The following is a 17,066-nucleotide window of genomic DNA, read 5'->3' as shown; positions in this document are numbered from 1 at the left end:
TTGGACACAAACAAGTAAGTGGTTTCTCAGTCCCAAGAACCGTATTTCTTCTTGTAACCATTAAAGATCAGTCATGAGGTCAGTTGCAGAGGTGCAATTAATGCAAGAATGATGTTTTAGAAAGGACACTCAAACAGGGAGATGTTTTTGGCTGTAAAGGTATTTTTTTAAGTTATAGACTTAGCACCAGACATCACTGTACTGGGAGAAGAGCTGGGTAAGTCTCTTGCGCACCAAGAGATGCCACAATGCTAAACATGCTAAAAGAACAGCAATAAGTGAAAGAAAATTAAATCTATCCAGATCTGAACCACAACACTCCAAGTATAGTTAAGACCCTGTTTAAAAAGAATCCCATTTTCAAGTTCAAATGCTAGAGAAATTTTCACCTATCCTTTGAATAAAGCAAAATGAGAGAGAGGGGACAGCAATTTGATAACAGTACGTACAAGAGAGCTAGCAGTTGAAAAGCAGGATAAGCAAGTCAAACATCAAGCATTAAAACAGCCAAACATGAAGCAACATGGAATAACATTCTATAGAAAAAGCATGGCTCATGCCTGCACAAAGTACTTGCCTTTGGTGGGCAAAATTTTGCCTAACTGTCCTAAAGCACATCTGCATCCTGTTCAGTTCTAGTCTGTCTTCCCAACAAAATCTCTGAGTTGAAGTTATATACCAATACATTTTTTTTTAGCCTTAGGTCCTCACTTAAGATGTTTTTTTAGCACAGGATCACTTTACCTTCTCATTCTTGGTAACTGATATTCTTCATGAGCTAATACGAATTATTTTATTCATTGGTAGTAGCTGGAAAAATTATTGCTATGGAAGAGGACTTAGAAAAGATCAGACAAATTAACAATGGGTAAGTCATCAGGCCAGAAGCTCTTCCAAATTTTACTCACAAAAGTACGACCGTGTATTTGATAGATGAAAATAAAGTAATTCTACCAGCTGGCTGTACAGATATTTAAGACACCATTCCATATGCTATGCAGAATTAGTTCCTTTTCACACAGAAACACAACACAAGCAGAGCTTCTCTATGTTCTGCTACCATGGCTTGCACTTGATTCATATTTTCAAAATCTTTTAGAAAGTCACTGCAGTTGGAGACATTTCTTTTCTTATTATTTTTAATGACATTTCAAATGCTTGAGATCAAGATTGCTCAACAGAGGCACTAGTATGATAATACAATGTCCTCTGGCAGCTTGGATCGCAAAAGCTTATTTCAAGCACAGGAAACGTGGTAGAAGAAGATACAAAGCCAAATGGAGGAAGGAGGAGAGTTAGCACAGCAGAGATGCAGAGGAGTGAAATTACATCGTGCTTGAAAATGAGAGAGAATAGTTTGTACAATGAAAATAAGTCAATTAGGTTAATGAAAGTAGCTGTGACATTGCTGGAGGAAAAGAGAAAGAAAACATCACTAATAGTGATGTTCTAGCTAGACTCAGAAGGTGAGAAAACGGGGAAACCACAGATCATTGGCATGGCAAGGAAATTATCTAGAAGAAAAAAAAAGGGCAAGGATTTTGGCAGCAAGTGTTAGGTAAAGCTCTAGAAATTAAGATACTGAATTACGACATACTTCCTAACACAATGAATAAAAACAAAGCAGGAACTTGACAAAAAAAAATTTCAGAAGAATGGATAGGTTTTCAGTAAGCTAAAAACATAATTTAATAATCTTCTAGTAATAAATGGGCCCAGGCTTAATTTATTACCAAGAATAAGCTCATTTTATGACAGTGCTTCTATAATGCAGACTACAACACAGCGTAGAAACACTGCATCAGCTTCATGGATATTATGGATACTGAAGCCAACCTGGCCACAGCAGCGTAACGCTTCTCTTGTAGCTCAGCAATCTCAGCTAATACACTTAAAGCCACAAAAGCAGGCAATCATCTCAGTTCTTCATCTGTCCTTCCTATAGCTCACACTGGAAGGTTAAATGTGATTAAATCAGATTATACAGACTCAAAAAAAAAAAAGTCAAGATCATAAAGTCAGAGTTGGGGAAGCAATGAAACAAAACAGGGAGAGAAAGATGAAGCAGAAGAACTGGATTTTGTGAAAAGTATTAAGTTTAGTTCTGATCAAGCCTAGACTAGAAATGACAGAGGTACAATAGCTGTCAGATAACTAACTGCAAAAGCAAAAATGATTCAAGACCGATGAATTCAGACTCTTACACAAAGATGGGTCTCCAAGAGCATGGCAGATAATCTCAAAGGGGAAAAAAGCCATGATTTTTGACACTTCAGCCACTGAAGCATAGTAACAGACAATCCATTCAAGATTTCTGCTTCTGAAATACTCACACCATTGTCTAACCTACAAAGATAAACCTGAGATTAAGCATGGGTTTGCCAGTATTTACAGCAGACCACCAGTAAATACGATGTCAAGAGTCCAAATGGCCATCAATAAGGGGAGCAGCAGGGAATCAATCCAAACTGAAACACCAATAGTAAAACCACCAGTTTAGAATAAATAAATGATCAAACCCAGCAAAAACAAAACAACAACAAAAAGAAGATTTTAAAAAGAAAAGTACAAGCCTATAAAGAGGAAGAAAAATATAAAAGTGTCTTTTGTTTAATTAGCTGATACAAAATAAAGGGTGCTTTTTCCCCTCTCTAAAAACTTTGCTATTTCAAGGCCATCAGCAGTTAAGGATGCTAGCTCCTTGTAAGAGGTGGCCAGCGATATTGGTAACTTTGGCCAAGTACTATAGATCTCAGGGAAAATGCGTTACTTAAAGAAAGGAAATACTGGTACGGTTGCAGTTAAGACTTGCTTTGAAAAGCATCACAAAATAAGATGACAAATAAACCACTATTTTAGTAATTTTATAAACAAACAAATCTAGTCCTATTATTTATTCTGGTAAGGTAAATAGTAGTACTGTAAACCTTCTGAGACATTAATCTGAAAAAATTATTTGTTCTACTAGCATACTGGCTCTTTCATTGGATTTATCTTCTTTAGAACACCACAAATCTTTCTCCAAGAAACAGGCAGAGAGCAAGGGATCAAAAGCAACAGTAAGAAAATACAGACAAAATTCAACTGACAATTTTACGGTCCGATGCTGGACTGGGTCATAGTACTTATTCTACTTACAGCAACGTTGAAACAACTGTTTATAGCTCTAAAAATATGTTGGTACTATCGGACAGCCAAATCTTTACAACAAAATATTAAAACAAAATATTCAGTTTCTTTATAGGTTCTGCTAAGCAATTCCCTCCATTGGTGGATATTTTCCTCTTCTATGTCACAATCTTTTGCATTTATATTCCCCATCTGAGTAGTTAACTGGCTTTTTCTCAAAACATAGAACCAGTCTGATTTGGTATCATGCTGCCAAATCTGTTTCACACAAATTCTGTCTCTGTGTGTGTGTGCGTGAGAGAGAGAGAGATACAGAGAGAGCACACACCATGCACCCTCATTAACTGGAGAGATATATAATTAAACAAGAAGGGGTTAAAGTGTATGTTAGCCTATTCTACTTTTCTATCTATTACTTTTAAAAAGCTTTCATATGTCTTCTTCCTTGTTTCTGAAAGCTAACCATCCCTTCTTCCTTTCAGGAAGGCTGACATTTGACAGCTTAACATAGCTGACAGGGTTACCCAACAGCCCACCCTCCCTATTCTCAATCCAATTAGACCTCTAATCCTCCAGATGAAAGGCCCAACTACTCACGTTCCTCATGACAACGACAGCTATTGATTATTTGTCACTACAGCTAACACCTTCTCTGTCGAGGCCACTCTGACAGAAGCAAACCTACCAAATTAGACAGCACTTTATCTGCCCTGGAGGCCAAATGGCACAACAAGTAAAGGCTAATAAATGGTATAAAAATGAACAAATCATAACATTATGACAGGTTGATCGTTGCCAGCAGCTTCACAGCTCAAGCTTGATGCTCTGTTAGACCTGTTCCTTCTCTTTTCTCTTCCACTCGTGCTCCAACTTTGACTGAATTAAAGGCCAGAACAATTAAGGCATTTGACCAGCAAAGATAAGCTAGGATAGAAGTATCATCAAGGGACACAAATGTCAATAGCAGACTACCGTTTGTCAATAACAACATTCCAGAGATGCAAATGCTCGTGACTCTGCTCTCCACTAGGCTGTACTGACTCCCTTTGTACAGAGCTCTTCTCAAGCCCAGGCAGAAACTCCGGGAAAATTAACCCCAGAAAACCAAGCTTGAGCTGGGAAGCATTCTTAGCAGGCAAGGATTTGCATCATTAAAAAAGGAATCCCAATAGCAAGCTACATGATAGACAAATGTTACCGTTGTCATTCCATTTAATATCTACCAAATATTCCTTTCTTTTTAGTGGAATGATATAAACCAGGACTACATCATTTGAATTTATCATTATAAATTTTCTTCCATTGTTTCTCAAGGAAAAAAAAGTCTGTTTCTAGGACAATATGCAGTATCTAGTAACATAGGACCTCACAAGTCACATCACTCTAAGGCAAACTGAAAAGCAGCAACGTTTATTATTTTTACAGTGGTACTATCCAAAAACATTAACAGTGAGATCAGAGGCACAGTCCCTGAACTGAGGCTGTTTAATGCAACAAACGACAGGAAGAGAACATTAAAAAAAAACCAAAATAAAACACCACAACCACAGGAACATTGTTAAGATCATGCAATCATAAGAATAATGTGAGTAAAAATACCCAAGTTCCTGAAACAGTCAATAAAGCAATTAGTAGTGTCCTGCCAAAATTAATTAGTTGATTTCTCAACTATGCCAAAAACAATGTATTTTCCAGCAAGGGATTCCTATGCTTCTGCAATTGCTTACTAACAATAAAATAGTATTAAATCAAATTACATCAAAACTTAAATAAAATAAAAGCTTCTTTAGTTAAAGAAGACATAAGACATGAATATCTGCTATTCTACTTTGGAAAAATCTACAATTTAACTGAGGAAAATGTTCCTGTGTAACATCTAGGTCGTACAGATATAGGAAACTACATGAAAGTGCGACACAATTCTATTTAAAACAATCTAAACACAGTAAAAAGATTTATTCAGAAAAAAAATATTCAAATTGCATTCTATTTGTCCTCAGAGCGCTTTAACTTCTTAGGTTTACAAAATACTCTTGGGGGTGAAGACATATTTATTAATCATTTCAATCAGACACAGATTATTAAACTCTTCAAAAGATGGGCATTTCAGTAGAGTCTTATCGCAAAATATAGGTATTTAAATTAATAGTTTGGCAAACAGATCCCTTCAGATTACTATTGCCCGAAGAAAAACTGAACCTACAGAACATTTAGGTAAGCTGGGTCTCAATCTCAAGCAAACCAGTACAAAAACTGAAAAGTTGAAATTGTAAATAATATTTCTAGGAATAAATTTAAATTATTATTATACTGCTCTAAAATGTACTCAAAATATAATAAATCACTGCAAAGATGAGGCAAATATTTTAATTTTCAAATCTTGTAGTGTACCATTTAGTAGATATATGTTTATTTACAGTGATAAAAAACTGTTTTTGATACCATACTTCCCTTTCCAAAACGAGGCTAGTTCAGAATTCCTACCACTGAGCCCCACCAGAAGCACCTCTGCCAAAGGAGAACCCTAATGATGCATCTGGCCCAGCCCTCCACACTGGCCAGAACTGAACAATATCATTCCAAACTCTTCTGCGCACAAAGACATTTATGCCTATGTTGGTGACAGTGAGTCCACAGTGTTCTCAGGAGCTATTCAGGTTTTCCAGCATTAAAAATTCCCTTACTGTTTACATTATAAACCTCCTACTTGTCCTAGGTGATATTCACTGCCACAGTTTGTTCTTGTTTAGCACATTCTCATTCTTTTTAATACATACCTTGTTTACAGAGGAAAGGAATACATATAATTCTCCCAATTTGGTCTTACTTAGTTCATTAAAAGTATTCTCGTTTAGGCTTTTTTTCGCCTTTAATTATTTTAAGAGCTTTTCCTTTTTATAAATCTTTAACTATGAAGGCTAAAAAAACCAATGTTATACTAGAGGACTAGCTGGTGCCAAGCAGTGAAGAAAAATTACTGTTCTTCATTCTTCTTCATTTCTAATCATATCAGCAAAACCTGTAAATGTCTTTGTATAAGTATTAGACGTATTAACCTGCTGAGTTGTCTCCCCCATTATTATTCCTGAGTTTTCTTCCGCAATACTTATTTATAATATTTGTTTTATGATCACTATTCTTGATAGGTGTGAATCTTTTCCATCATTACAGGTCAGAATCAGAAATCATATACCGCTATGTTTTTCAAGTTGTGTTCCAGGAGATGGACCTCCCTGAGAATTTTATCTGAACATCCTTTATACATAGCAAGAGCTAATCCGTTAATCTTCACAAAAACCTTAGATGTACTTATTCCTTTAAATTAGGTTTGTAACCCACACAATTAAAATGTAATCCTTCAAAATACGGATGCAACAATGATGGCTGCCAGTCATCAACTGCCCCAGGCAACTAGAGATCACCGCTTCATGTGCATGTAAAAGAGAAGGCACTACACTTGGTCCATCCCTTTTGACACAAATATACTCTACTATGTAGTATTTGCCTAAATATGACACAAGTGCTCCTGCCGCAAACCCTCTCTTTAAACCTCCCCCATCTACCTTCAACTTTTGCTTCTATTATTCTAAATGGGGAAAAATAGTATTTTACTATTATGAGCGGAAGTAGATAGCAGCATTCTGTCTACAGCAGGCTACAAAGCAAACTTGTCAGATATTTATAGTATAATGCATTTTAGTGCCTCAGCCAGCTTTATTTGTTCTCTTTCACAATCCAATCCTACCCAAAGACAGTAACAGACACTATGTTTTCTGTTTAGCCATGCTATAATTCCTTTGATGCTCAAAATGTCTGCTGGAAGGTAGGTATAGTCAGGGAGGCAGCCACAAATTGCAAGCAATATTTTCAAACACATTAGAGTGAGTAAGTTTAGTAACCAACAGTTACTAAAATAATTTTAAAATCAACTTTACATGTGCCATAGCCTCTAGAAATTCATACCATATTTATCAGTGCAGTCTGTATAGAGACAGAGTCTGATCTTTAGCTACTCTGAAATTCTGATCTTGAACTTGAAGTCAAAAGAACTACTTTGGCATGTAAATTTTTGCATAACCTTGTCTTAAAATGTGATTTCATACTAACAGAAAACCAGTGAGAAATCAGAGTCAGATGCCTTAGTATCTGCTGTGCAACTGAAACCTGACTTGTAGAACAGTACTTCCAGAGTTTTACCTTCTGGACTACCTTGAGTTTACTCATTAGATAAGACTTGAAAATAAGCTTTCATAAAGTAAGTGAACTAAAGACTACCTTTTTTTTCTAATTTTCTGCCATGTCTTATGCTTGCCACAGGCTGTCTTTTCTTACTTCCTTCCTTTACCTGTATGGTTACTGGTGAGTATAAAGGAACAACCATTTTTTTCTCGTTTAAGAAAAATTAAAGACCATTAAAATATACCCTCCTACTTTACACAGAATTCCTAACTGCATCCTGGATGCACTGTTATTTATCAATAACTGTGTCAGCAAAGAATTAATACAAGCTACAGAATATTTAATGCTTCTAAGATAATGAAAGCCACATTTTCCCACTGGGGTGGTATTAATCTTCCTGAAGCCAAAATTAATATCCTCCTGACAGTTAAGCATCCTGATAGATTATTTTAAGTGCATATTATTAGCATCAACAACAAAACTATTGAATTTTTTCTTCTATCCCTGTTAACACAAAAGGCTGTGCTTAGGGTATTCATAGAGATTGTTACTTCCCCAGAGTAAACAGATTGCTAATAAGTGAGCATCGCCTGTGAGAAATTCTAAAAGAAGCAGGCCTGTTTTTCTCCTTATATTAAACTGGAATTACTTAATGAAAGATAAATGAAAAAATCATATAAAGGTAATTTGGGTATGTAGAAACAGTTCCGTTCAGAAGCATCACATGTGGGTGTTTAAGCAAGTTGCAATTTAAGACTAGAAGCAAATTGCTACCAGAATGCTTACAAGTGAAAATGAATGTCTGTAGTTAAAACTGCAATCCCAGTACTCATATCTGTCTCCACAGCATGTTTATTTCACAATAATCTAAGTTCTACCAGCTTAAACGATCTGTACCCACATAGTAATACAATTCCTCAGTGTGAAATCACTGGCAAATTATGTTAATGATTTTACTTCTGTTGCAATCAGTCGCTGTTTCAGCTCCCAGTAAATTACATCCATGTTCATGAAGTCAACATTGTCCTCTGAAACTCCTATGACAATTTTCACAGGTGCACTCCTGCAATAATTTATATAATTTTCTGGTGGGTTTAGATTTTGGGGGTCTTTTTGTTCAATTGTTTTTTGATTTAAATTTTCTGAAGTTAACAACTTGACTTTTTTGTTTTTTAAGGGTGTGCACCCTTTCAAAATTGCTTAGGAGACCTGTCCATTTAACAAAAGAGATCAAAACATTCTATCTTTATAGTGGAACAGAAGGAAACCCAAGAATAAAAAAACAAGTAACTTCATTTACATGGCCTTCTGCCTACAAAGACTGAAACATCTCCATCATAAGGCTGATGAAGAAAAGACAGATACTACAAAAGATCATGTCAATAAAGATTCAAAAAAGATGACTTGCTAAAAAATGTATGCTTTGGGTGAGATTCATTTGTCACAATTTAGACATCGACATCAAAACCTGCATCAGTCTAAAAGGATGACTCAGCTAGTCAGTGTGTCCTAAGGTACCTCTCTATACTTAGGGTGAATGAACTGCACCCTAAAGCACATTAACTTTAAAAGTAATCTAGATGACTACCTCAGATGTAGATGTCTGCAATGTAAATTTCTAAGTTACATGAGATTATTCTCACCCCATCATCTCACATTGCATTATAGTATATTTTTAATATTTTCCATTAAGAGAAAAGATGTATTTGTTACATTTAAGCAAAGAGTTTAACTTTCCAATTCCTATTCATGCTAAAAATCTTTTTTAGACCAACAGATTTGTAAAGCTTAAAAGCCGTAATACAAAGGATGTCTATCACCACATGGAAGACTTACCGCTAAGAACATAATTATTAACATTAAGCAACCACTCATCAAAGGTTATCATATCAACACATAACCACAGTTGTTTTCAAAAAGCATTGCTATTTCAAGTAACATTAACAGCTGAAATTTCTGACCCTACATTATTAACTTCAGGAACTTTCTGCAAAGAAAGCTGTGAGAACACTTATGCTTAATCTGCTATCAAAGAAAGGTGGCTAGGTGGACCAATAAGTAAGGGAATATCCTAACTCTTACTTCTTGCAAATAGCCCAGAATGTCATTAATGAAGTCTGAGACAGAGAGGTTACAAGAACCCTTTGTTGAGAATCCGATATATCTTTCCAGGTAACTACTGCTTTGTAGACATGCGCCAGTGACAAAAGCCATTTGGATGAAGCATGGCAAGACAAGGATGACATAGCAACTTTAAGTTCTGAGACCTCAGTTTCCTCATTAACTGGTAATGATGACCGAGATATAAAAACTGCATTACACAGGGTTACTGAAATCATCAAATCACCTTCACTTTTTACATATGTTGAAACCCTTGGAACTGAAAGAACATGGAATAGCATGGGTCAGTCTGCCTCGCTGTGCTATCAGAAATATTTTTGATAAAGACCATGAACAGCATTTATATCAAATACAGAAATTTTGATACTGTTTATTGATATCCCAAGCAAAATAGAGCTATTTTGACAACTCACAGTTCTGATAGACGGCTTCTAGGACACTTGTGGGACAAGAAACAACTTGAGTGCACCAGTATACCTGGGAGGGGATCAACTACACAACTGCAAGTAACAAAGTAATTCCTTAAAAAAGAGTTAGATGTGCCATTAGGAAAAGATGAAGGATTAAGAAACTACTGTGAGACTGTCATGTCAGATAATGTTTTGTATGACCATGTGGGTAAGGCTGTAATCTTCCGCTGTAATTTAGGAAGAACTCTGTATTATCAACAAATGAGAATTTGAATTTCGAACACTGGATGTGATTGTTAGCATTTTGAGGGACTGGAAGAAATGCTTTTACAAAATAAAATCCTTATGCAACAATAATAAAAAACATGTCAGGAGCAAAAGTCTGTTATTTTGCAGAAAATAGCTGGAAGTATAAAACTTGCAGAGAGGTAGAAGTTAAAAATAAAAATAAAATATAATAGAGAGCTAGTATGTACATATGTGTATGTATACACACACTCACCAAGCATAACCAGGTTTGTAAATCACACAGGTGCAGTCAGAAGCTAGTTATGCAAGCGTTAATTGAATAATGTTACAGCTGTTCATTTAAGTCCTATCGAACCAGAAATCCATCCTAGAGACAAAAGGCAATTACAGTCCTAATTAATTTTACTTAATACTAATGATTTATGACTGAATTCTGGGCTATGCCACATTTCTAAATGTTTGTTCTGTAACAGGGATTAAGAAAACCATATAAGCTATTTTACTAGGACTGAAAGATGTGGACTGGCAGCCCTTTTATCAGTGACATCTCCAGACAGAAAAACGGAACAGTTTCATCTCAATTGATCAGGCATTTCTACCAATACCTTAGCACAGTTATTTGATGCTGGAGAGAAAACAAAGAACCTTACATTGGCTACAGTTTTAGCTGATACTGAGGGAAAGAAGTATTGCAAGATTCCCTGCATTCTGCAGAGAATGAAACCAACTTTTCTTTCGATAACCAGGATTACTAATGGGAGAGTCACCATCTTGAATCTAAACACATGAATGAAGACATCATTCAGCTTACTTCTGTCCAAGATGGCTAAATCATTCTTTCTGTTTGGCATTAGAAGAGTATCTTCTCACAAACTCTTTGCCTCCAAGACAGTTCTGTGGCTCTCAAATACAGAAGAGACCATTTTTTGTCAAATCAACTGCAAGACTGTTTCAGAGGAACACTTGTAAAGGGACATGTAAAGGAAGCCTGTAGAATAACAACCTAAAGAGACTCAAATATTCTGGCAACAAACTCTAGCCCTCAGGACATCTGTTGTGATCTGATGCGTAAGGTGTTCCAAAAGCACTCCCAAGAGACAGCAAAAAAATGGCAAAAGTAATTCTAGTACCTAGAGAGAAAGGTTCCTACTCAGGAAACCTTACTTCATTTCACATCCATCTGCTTGAGTTGAGAACATGTGTGTGGAAAAGTGTCATCTCTTTCCTGCCTCGTCACTGGTTGCAGGTAAAGGTCTGTGCATTAATCTTAACTTCTCTCTCCAAAAAAAAAAGAAAATTAGTATGCAACTCAAGTGCAATTTAGGAATCTGAATCTCCAAGCACTGTCATTCTAAACAACTTATACCCATGACTATAAATGGAGATTTAGAAAGTCATGTAAACCTGTTTTTGATGAAGTGCATGACAGTGACTGACTCACAAGCTTGAAAACAACAAAAACTATACAGTGGCCCTGATAAATATGTAGATTCATGATTAACCAACACTGACAATAAAACTTCGGAAATGGGTGATCTCCCAGCATTTTTCTTTTTCTGTCTGAAAGTCAACTTTCAGTATTGGTTACTGAGAAATTTTTTTTTTTACTTTGGGGGAAAAAAAAAAAAAAAAAAAAAAAAAAGGATTATAAGCCAAAAGCATCAGAGAGGAATAAGAAGAATGCAAAACATTATTTAAACAGCCAAAACTGCATGGAACAAGAAGTTGGTTTGAATTTTAATTTTATATATTTTGCAGAAGGCATTCATGACAGAAATGCAGATCTTAAAATGTTAATAAGGAAACACTGAAGACAAAATTTTACACACATGAAATGTTAATTTTGTAAGCTGACATCAATAATGAGTAACTGCTCAGAAGACACAGAATGCAGTTCTACAGGACGGCTAAGTCAGCCAAATGGAAAGCAGCTGCAAGGGCTGTCTCCTGACCACTTTTTGCCACCCCAGCACTGTGACAGCACAAGCACTTCCGTGGCTATGGGGTGAATCACATCTATCTAGTACATTACACAGTAAGTGGGTGCATAAAATCTTCTGCTAAAACAGCATGAGGTAAAGATGGTACCTTTTTTTCAGCTGCACTATCAACTGAAAACACATCTAAAATGGTCCAAGTTATCACATGGTACAAACTGCCCTTTCATGATTGCAGTAAGACATAAAGGAAATGGAGAGCACATGCGGCTAACGGATATTATGCCAAGGCAAAGTCTCTCTTGCCTGCAATACAAATATCCACAATATGAACATATAGAGAAAGTTTTAAACACTGATTTATATTGGTTTAATATGCTAAAATGTATTTTAAAAATCTGGGGAAAATGTAATTTTTAAAATTTTTAATATTATTAAAATGTTCATGTGCCTATCAAGTCACAAAATCTAAAGCCTGTATGAACACCAGGCAAGTATAGTATCTTACAGCAATTTTTTAAGTCTCTGACATTGTTCCATTTATGAAATACCTATATTTGAAACAACAACATACACAGTAAGCTGATCACTAAGGAGTATCAGAGTGTACAAAATTTAGTCTTTACTTAGATCTGGCTATCCCAAAATGGACATGGGCTATTTTTCCTTGAAAGTACAAGTTCTTGAACCAGCAATGCATTATACTCTCTCTGCAGACAGCTACAAATACACTCAGTAAAAACACTAAAAAATTATAAATAACGCTCCAAAGATTTACTCTGGGATGGGCCAGGTTTTTTAAAAACTCCTAGCATTAGTTGCCTCTAAAATAATGAAAACCTCTAAAGACACAACATGCTTACTCAATACAGGAAAATCTCCTTTATACCTGTTGTGAATACTGCAAGTTTATACTATGGCTGAGCACTTGTAACAGTTACCTTTTGTGCAGCAAGATGGAGAGCAGTTCTTCGGCTACGATCAGCTCTATTAACATCTGCTCCAGCCTTCAGCAATGCTTCTGCACAGTCCAGCCTGTCTGCCAATACACAGTACATAAGTGGAGTTCTTCCAAACTGGTCCTCTTTATCTTTCAACTCAGAGTTTCCTAAAAAAAAAAAAAAAAAAAAAAAAAAAAAATCACATAAAAGAGTTAAGTCTATGAGTATTCTAACTAGAAGTAGTACTTTTTTCTTAAAAGAGTATCTTTTAAGATACTCATCTTACAAATGAACAGGGTGATCAAAATAACAGAGTATAAGATAAACTAAAAGTTACTACTTTTTACCCTATTTTTACTGACATTTATAGGACATTTCAAATATATTTACAGAAAAATGTACATTCAGAAAACATTAGCTCCACAAATACACCTAACCACCAGTAACATTCTGCAGTGGCATAATTATAAATAATTTTAAAACAGTTATACAGATCTTGGCTGCAGAGATTACTTTAAAAAATATCAACAGCACATAAACCAAATAGTCCTTCTGAAACCTGTAAACACTGTAACTAAAACAAGCTTTGAAGCCTACTCACAGCAATGTTTATTTTAAAAGCATAAACACGTCAATATTACATCAATACCATTATTTACTTCATAGTGCCTTACAATATGGAAACTACTAAAATACTTCGAGCCTTCTTGAATTGATAAGGTTAGTAAGGCAGCAATTAAGCTAAATAAGAAGTCTGAGGTCCTATTAAAAAAAATCAAAACATTGTATTCCTATTCAGTCAAAAAAAACCCCCGAAACAACCAAACCAACCAGTATGCACCCTTAACTATAAAGTTTCATATTTCTATTACGTCACCACATAGAAACTAGCACTTATAAATTCATGGGTATCAGCTATCCTACACAACCCAACTCTAAATTTGTCTACAATAACTCAAGGAACATTCAATTTTAGCAGGTAAGTTAATTTTTCTTTTTAAATATTCCCTTGTCTGCATGACTGTTGATGCTTCAGAAGAACTCCAGCAGGGACATGGCTCTTCTTTACAAACACAATCTTTACTTTTCCCCAGCATATTATACTTATCTACATATCCAGTAATTGTATTCTGAATTATAATTTCTACTCATTTACCCAGCAGAAGAGTCAAGCAGATTCAATGTGAAACAAGGGGAATATCAAGAATTAAAATTCCCTACCAACCAAGCCTCTTGCAAAAAAACACTGTTAAGCAGGATATTGCCAGTTAGAGAAATCATTTGCTCGTTCACTCTTCTGAGTGAACTTTGAAAATGTTGAGTGAATACCATGTCATTCTCATGATTCATTCTGTAACACCTTCTCTTGCTTAGAAATTGTGATTAGCATTGAGAAAACTCTTTCTGCTCTGTATAAAACAGTTTAGGAATGTTTCTGAACTCTTTTGTGAATGCAGATATAGAAAAACTCTTTTTGTTCTTCAACCATGGCCTTGTCTTCCCTGACTGCCCCTTCACCTTGACAATTCACTAGTTTTATAACTAATTTTTATGTCTCTAGCAGATTATTCCTAAAAAAAAAAGTCTTTTACTGACCTGCATCTACCTTCCTCAGACACAGGTTATGTTTTTTGAAGAACACCTTCCTGCTTTTTAATATCCACCCTCACACCACTGTTTAGCCATGCTTGATTCCCTTCGACCTTCCTAAACTTTTTCTTCTGTTAAGTGCTTTTGCATTCACTTCATAATGCAAACAAGGAGTTTACTCTTTAGACTCATCTTTAGATTCTTCGTAGCAAGTTTTTTTCATTTTAATATCCTTCACCATTTTTAGAGTATGCAACTACAGCTAGCTGCTGTTGCTTATCCATGTGTACTCTGGTCAAGAGTTAGAAAATCTTGCTTAGTTAACACCAATTCAGGTCCTACACAGCAGTCAAGAGCAACTGAAGAGTTGGTTGTGTTCTAGGTTCACAGAAATTTCTGTTGACAACCCATTAATGATTTCTAACAATTTAGTTTTAGGATCATATCCTCAATAGCCATTTACCCAAAACATATGAAAGTAACCTTCATTACTATTGTGTTTCCTGTCAATTCAGACTCTGATCTTCCTTAGCATGTCACACATGTCACCATCTGGTCAGATGGACAGTAATAAAACATTAGTGCCATAGTTTCTTATTTAGACCTGTAAATGCAGTCATTAAGCTTGCTTTGTGTGTGTGTTTAAATGTGATTTATATGGTCATTTGTTAATCTCATTCAAATCCAAGACTTGTTTTCTGCTTTGGTTTTCAAATGCGTATCACCACTCCTCCACCTAAATGGCTTCCATGGATATATCAGAATACACAGTATACAGAAGTAACATTGTCCACATTGATGCCTTCCCCTCCACAAATTTTACATTCTCACTATACAATCAATAACCTCATTTAAAACATGACATCCTAGTTTTTCCACCTATTTTTTTTTAGACTTCCATGTATATAGAAAAATGCATATGTTTGGGATTTCCACACAACTTCAACTGGTTTGTATAGGATGCTATCTTCTCCTACTGTATGACTGCATAAATGAAGATACAAAATAGCTACGACTCCACCTTCTGTAGATAGGCCACTGGGAACTGCATGTACCCTTGTCAGCTTTTCCTCATTTCTTCCTTTAGAAACCTTCTCATAATGAGCATAACAGCCGAGTCCTGGATTTTTTCAATAAATAAATGACCAAAGTACATTTTTATACAGAAGAAAAAACAAATAATAAAAGAAATAGTAGAAAATTACATTTGTAAATTTACACAGGTGATTTTTTTCTTGTGTGGTGTTGCATAAAAGCTGCATAAGAGTCTGGTCTGAACTTTGCTTAGAATACAAGAAGGTCAAGTATTGGATATATCTTATTCATTGCTCTTCACATCAAAACAATAGATATCAAAAAAGCTTAATTTTATGGTAGCATTTTTAAGACTTTAAAAAAAATAATATGCAATGTTTCTAAAGGGGAGTTAAAAGCTGTGCAAGTTGAAACGTCTCTGGATTATTATTTATGTCCTGTTATATGTAACTACATTTTGATGTGGAAATATAAATAAGTAATGTAATTTTTACTAACACTATTTACATATTGATACTGTTTTAACACTTTTTTAAACACTACTTTTTAACACTTTTTGAGAGAAAAGCTCATGTATTGTCTTTAAATATTCATTTAAGTGTCATCTTATTTTCATTATTGAAGAATGTAATTCTTTATTTCTGCTCAAAATGACAAGTTGTACTATTTACTAACTGCATTAAAAAGCAGTATATAGAAAAAAATTACATCACTTGCTTAATTAATGCCATGGCCATTAGGAAATAATTCAAAATGTAACATATGACTTAAACAGGAGAATCCAAAGTTTTTATTTTCCTTAACTTGATTTGCTAGACTTTCATTTCACAGTATTAAAATTTCATTGCAAACTGGATGCAGTTTCAAGATAACTCTTTCCTCTATTATTAGAAAAAAGTATTTTAAAACTTATATGTACATATTGTGAAGCTGTCAATGTCTTCTCTCTCCATGTTTTAGCTAAGAATAAATGCTTTTTCCATTCAACACAGCATACTACAGAAACATCAGTTATGAACAACCATGCAGCCCTATGCAGCAACATACAGATACTGAGGTCCAAAGCTTAACTGCTCCCAGCCAACAAGCCAGTTTCTCTAATTAGCTAAGTACAGTCAGGTTCTCTTCCAGTACTAGTTCAGCCTGATAATTTAGACATCACTAAACCATATTTCACTGTTCAGTGTTAACGTAGCCTCAATAGTGTCTTAAGTATGTTGAAGCTGATGGGACTTGCACAATCACACATATTTTTAATAAGAAATACATAAACATGCATTTCTCCCAATAAGACGCATGCACACGGCTCATGCTCATGTAAGACTTGTTCTTAAATCAGCAGTGTGCAAAACTAGTCCCTCTCCCTCAAATTCCAAGTTGCCTTTCTGTTATATAGTTAGAAGATATACAGAACATAGACACTAAAAGAAAGAAATGGGTAAGGTCAAGATGAGCAAAAATGGCCTAAAGCTCAA

General features: G+C 35.2%; 1 protein-coding gene across 3 annotated transcripts in view; it reads right to left on the bottom strand.

Moving 5' to 3' along the window:
* INVS (inversin) overlaps positions 1 to 17,066 on the bottom strand; it is a 98,429-nt gene that overhangs the window by 71,541 nt on the left and 9,822 nt on the right. For all 3 annotated transcript variants that reach the window (XM_049830098.1, XM_049830100.1, XM_049830099.1), the window contains one exon: positions 12,967 to 13,133. In XM_049830098.1, coding sequence (XP_049686055.1) covers positions 12,967 to 13,133 — 167 coding nt within the window. The remainder of the gene's footprint in view (positions 1 to 12,966; positions 13,134 to 17,066) is intronic.

The sequence above is a fragment of the Accipiter gentilis genome, chromosome 27, assembly GCF_929443795.1.
Source record: "Accipiter gentilis chromosome 27, bAccGen1.1, whole genome shotgun sequence".
NCBI classification, from domain to species: Eukaryota; Metazoa; Chordata; class Aves; order Accipitriformes; family Accipitridae; genus Astur; species Astur gentilis.
Note: the sequence above shows the minus strand (reverse complement) of the source record. Positions and strands in the feature narration are given on the sequence as shown.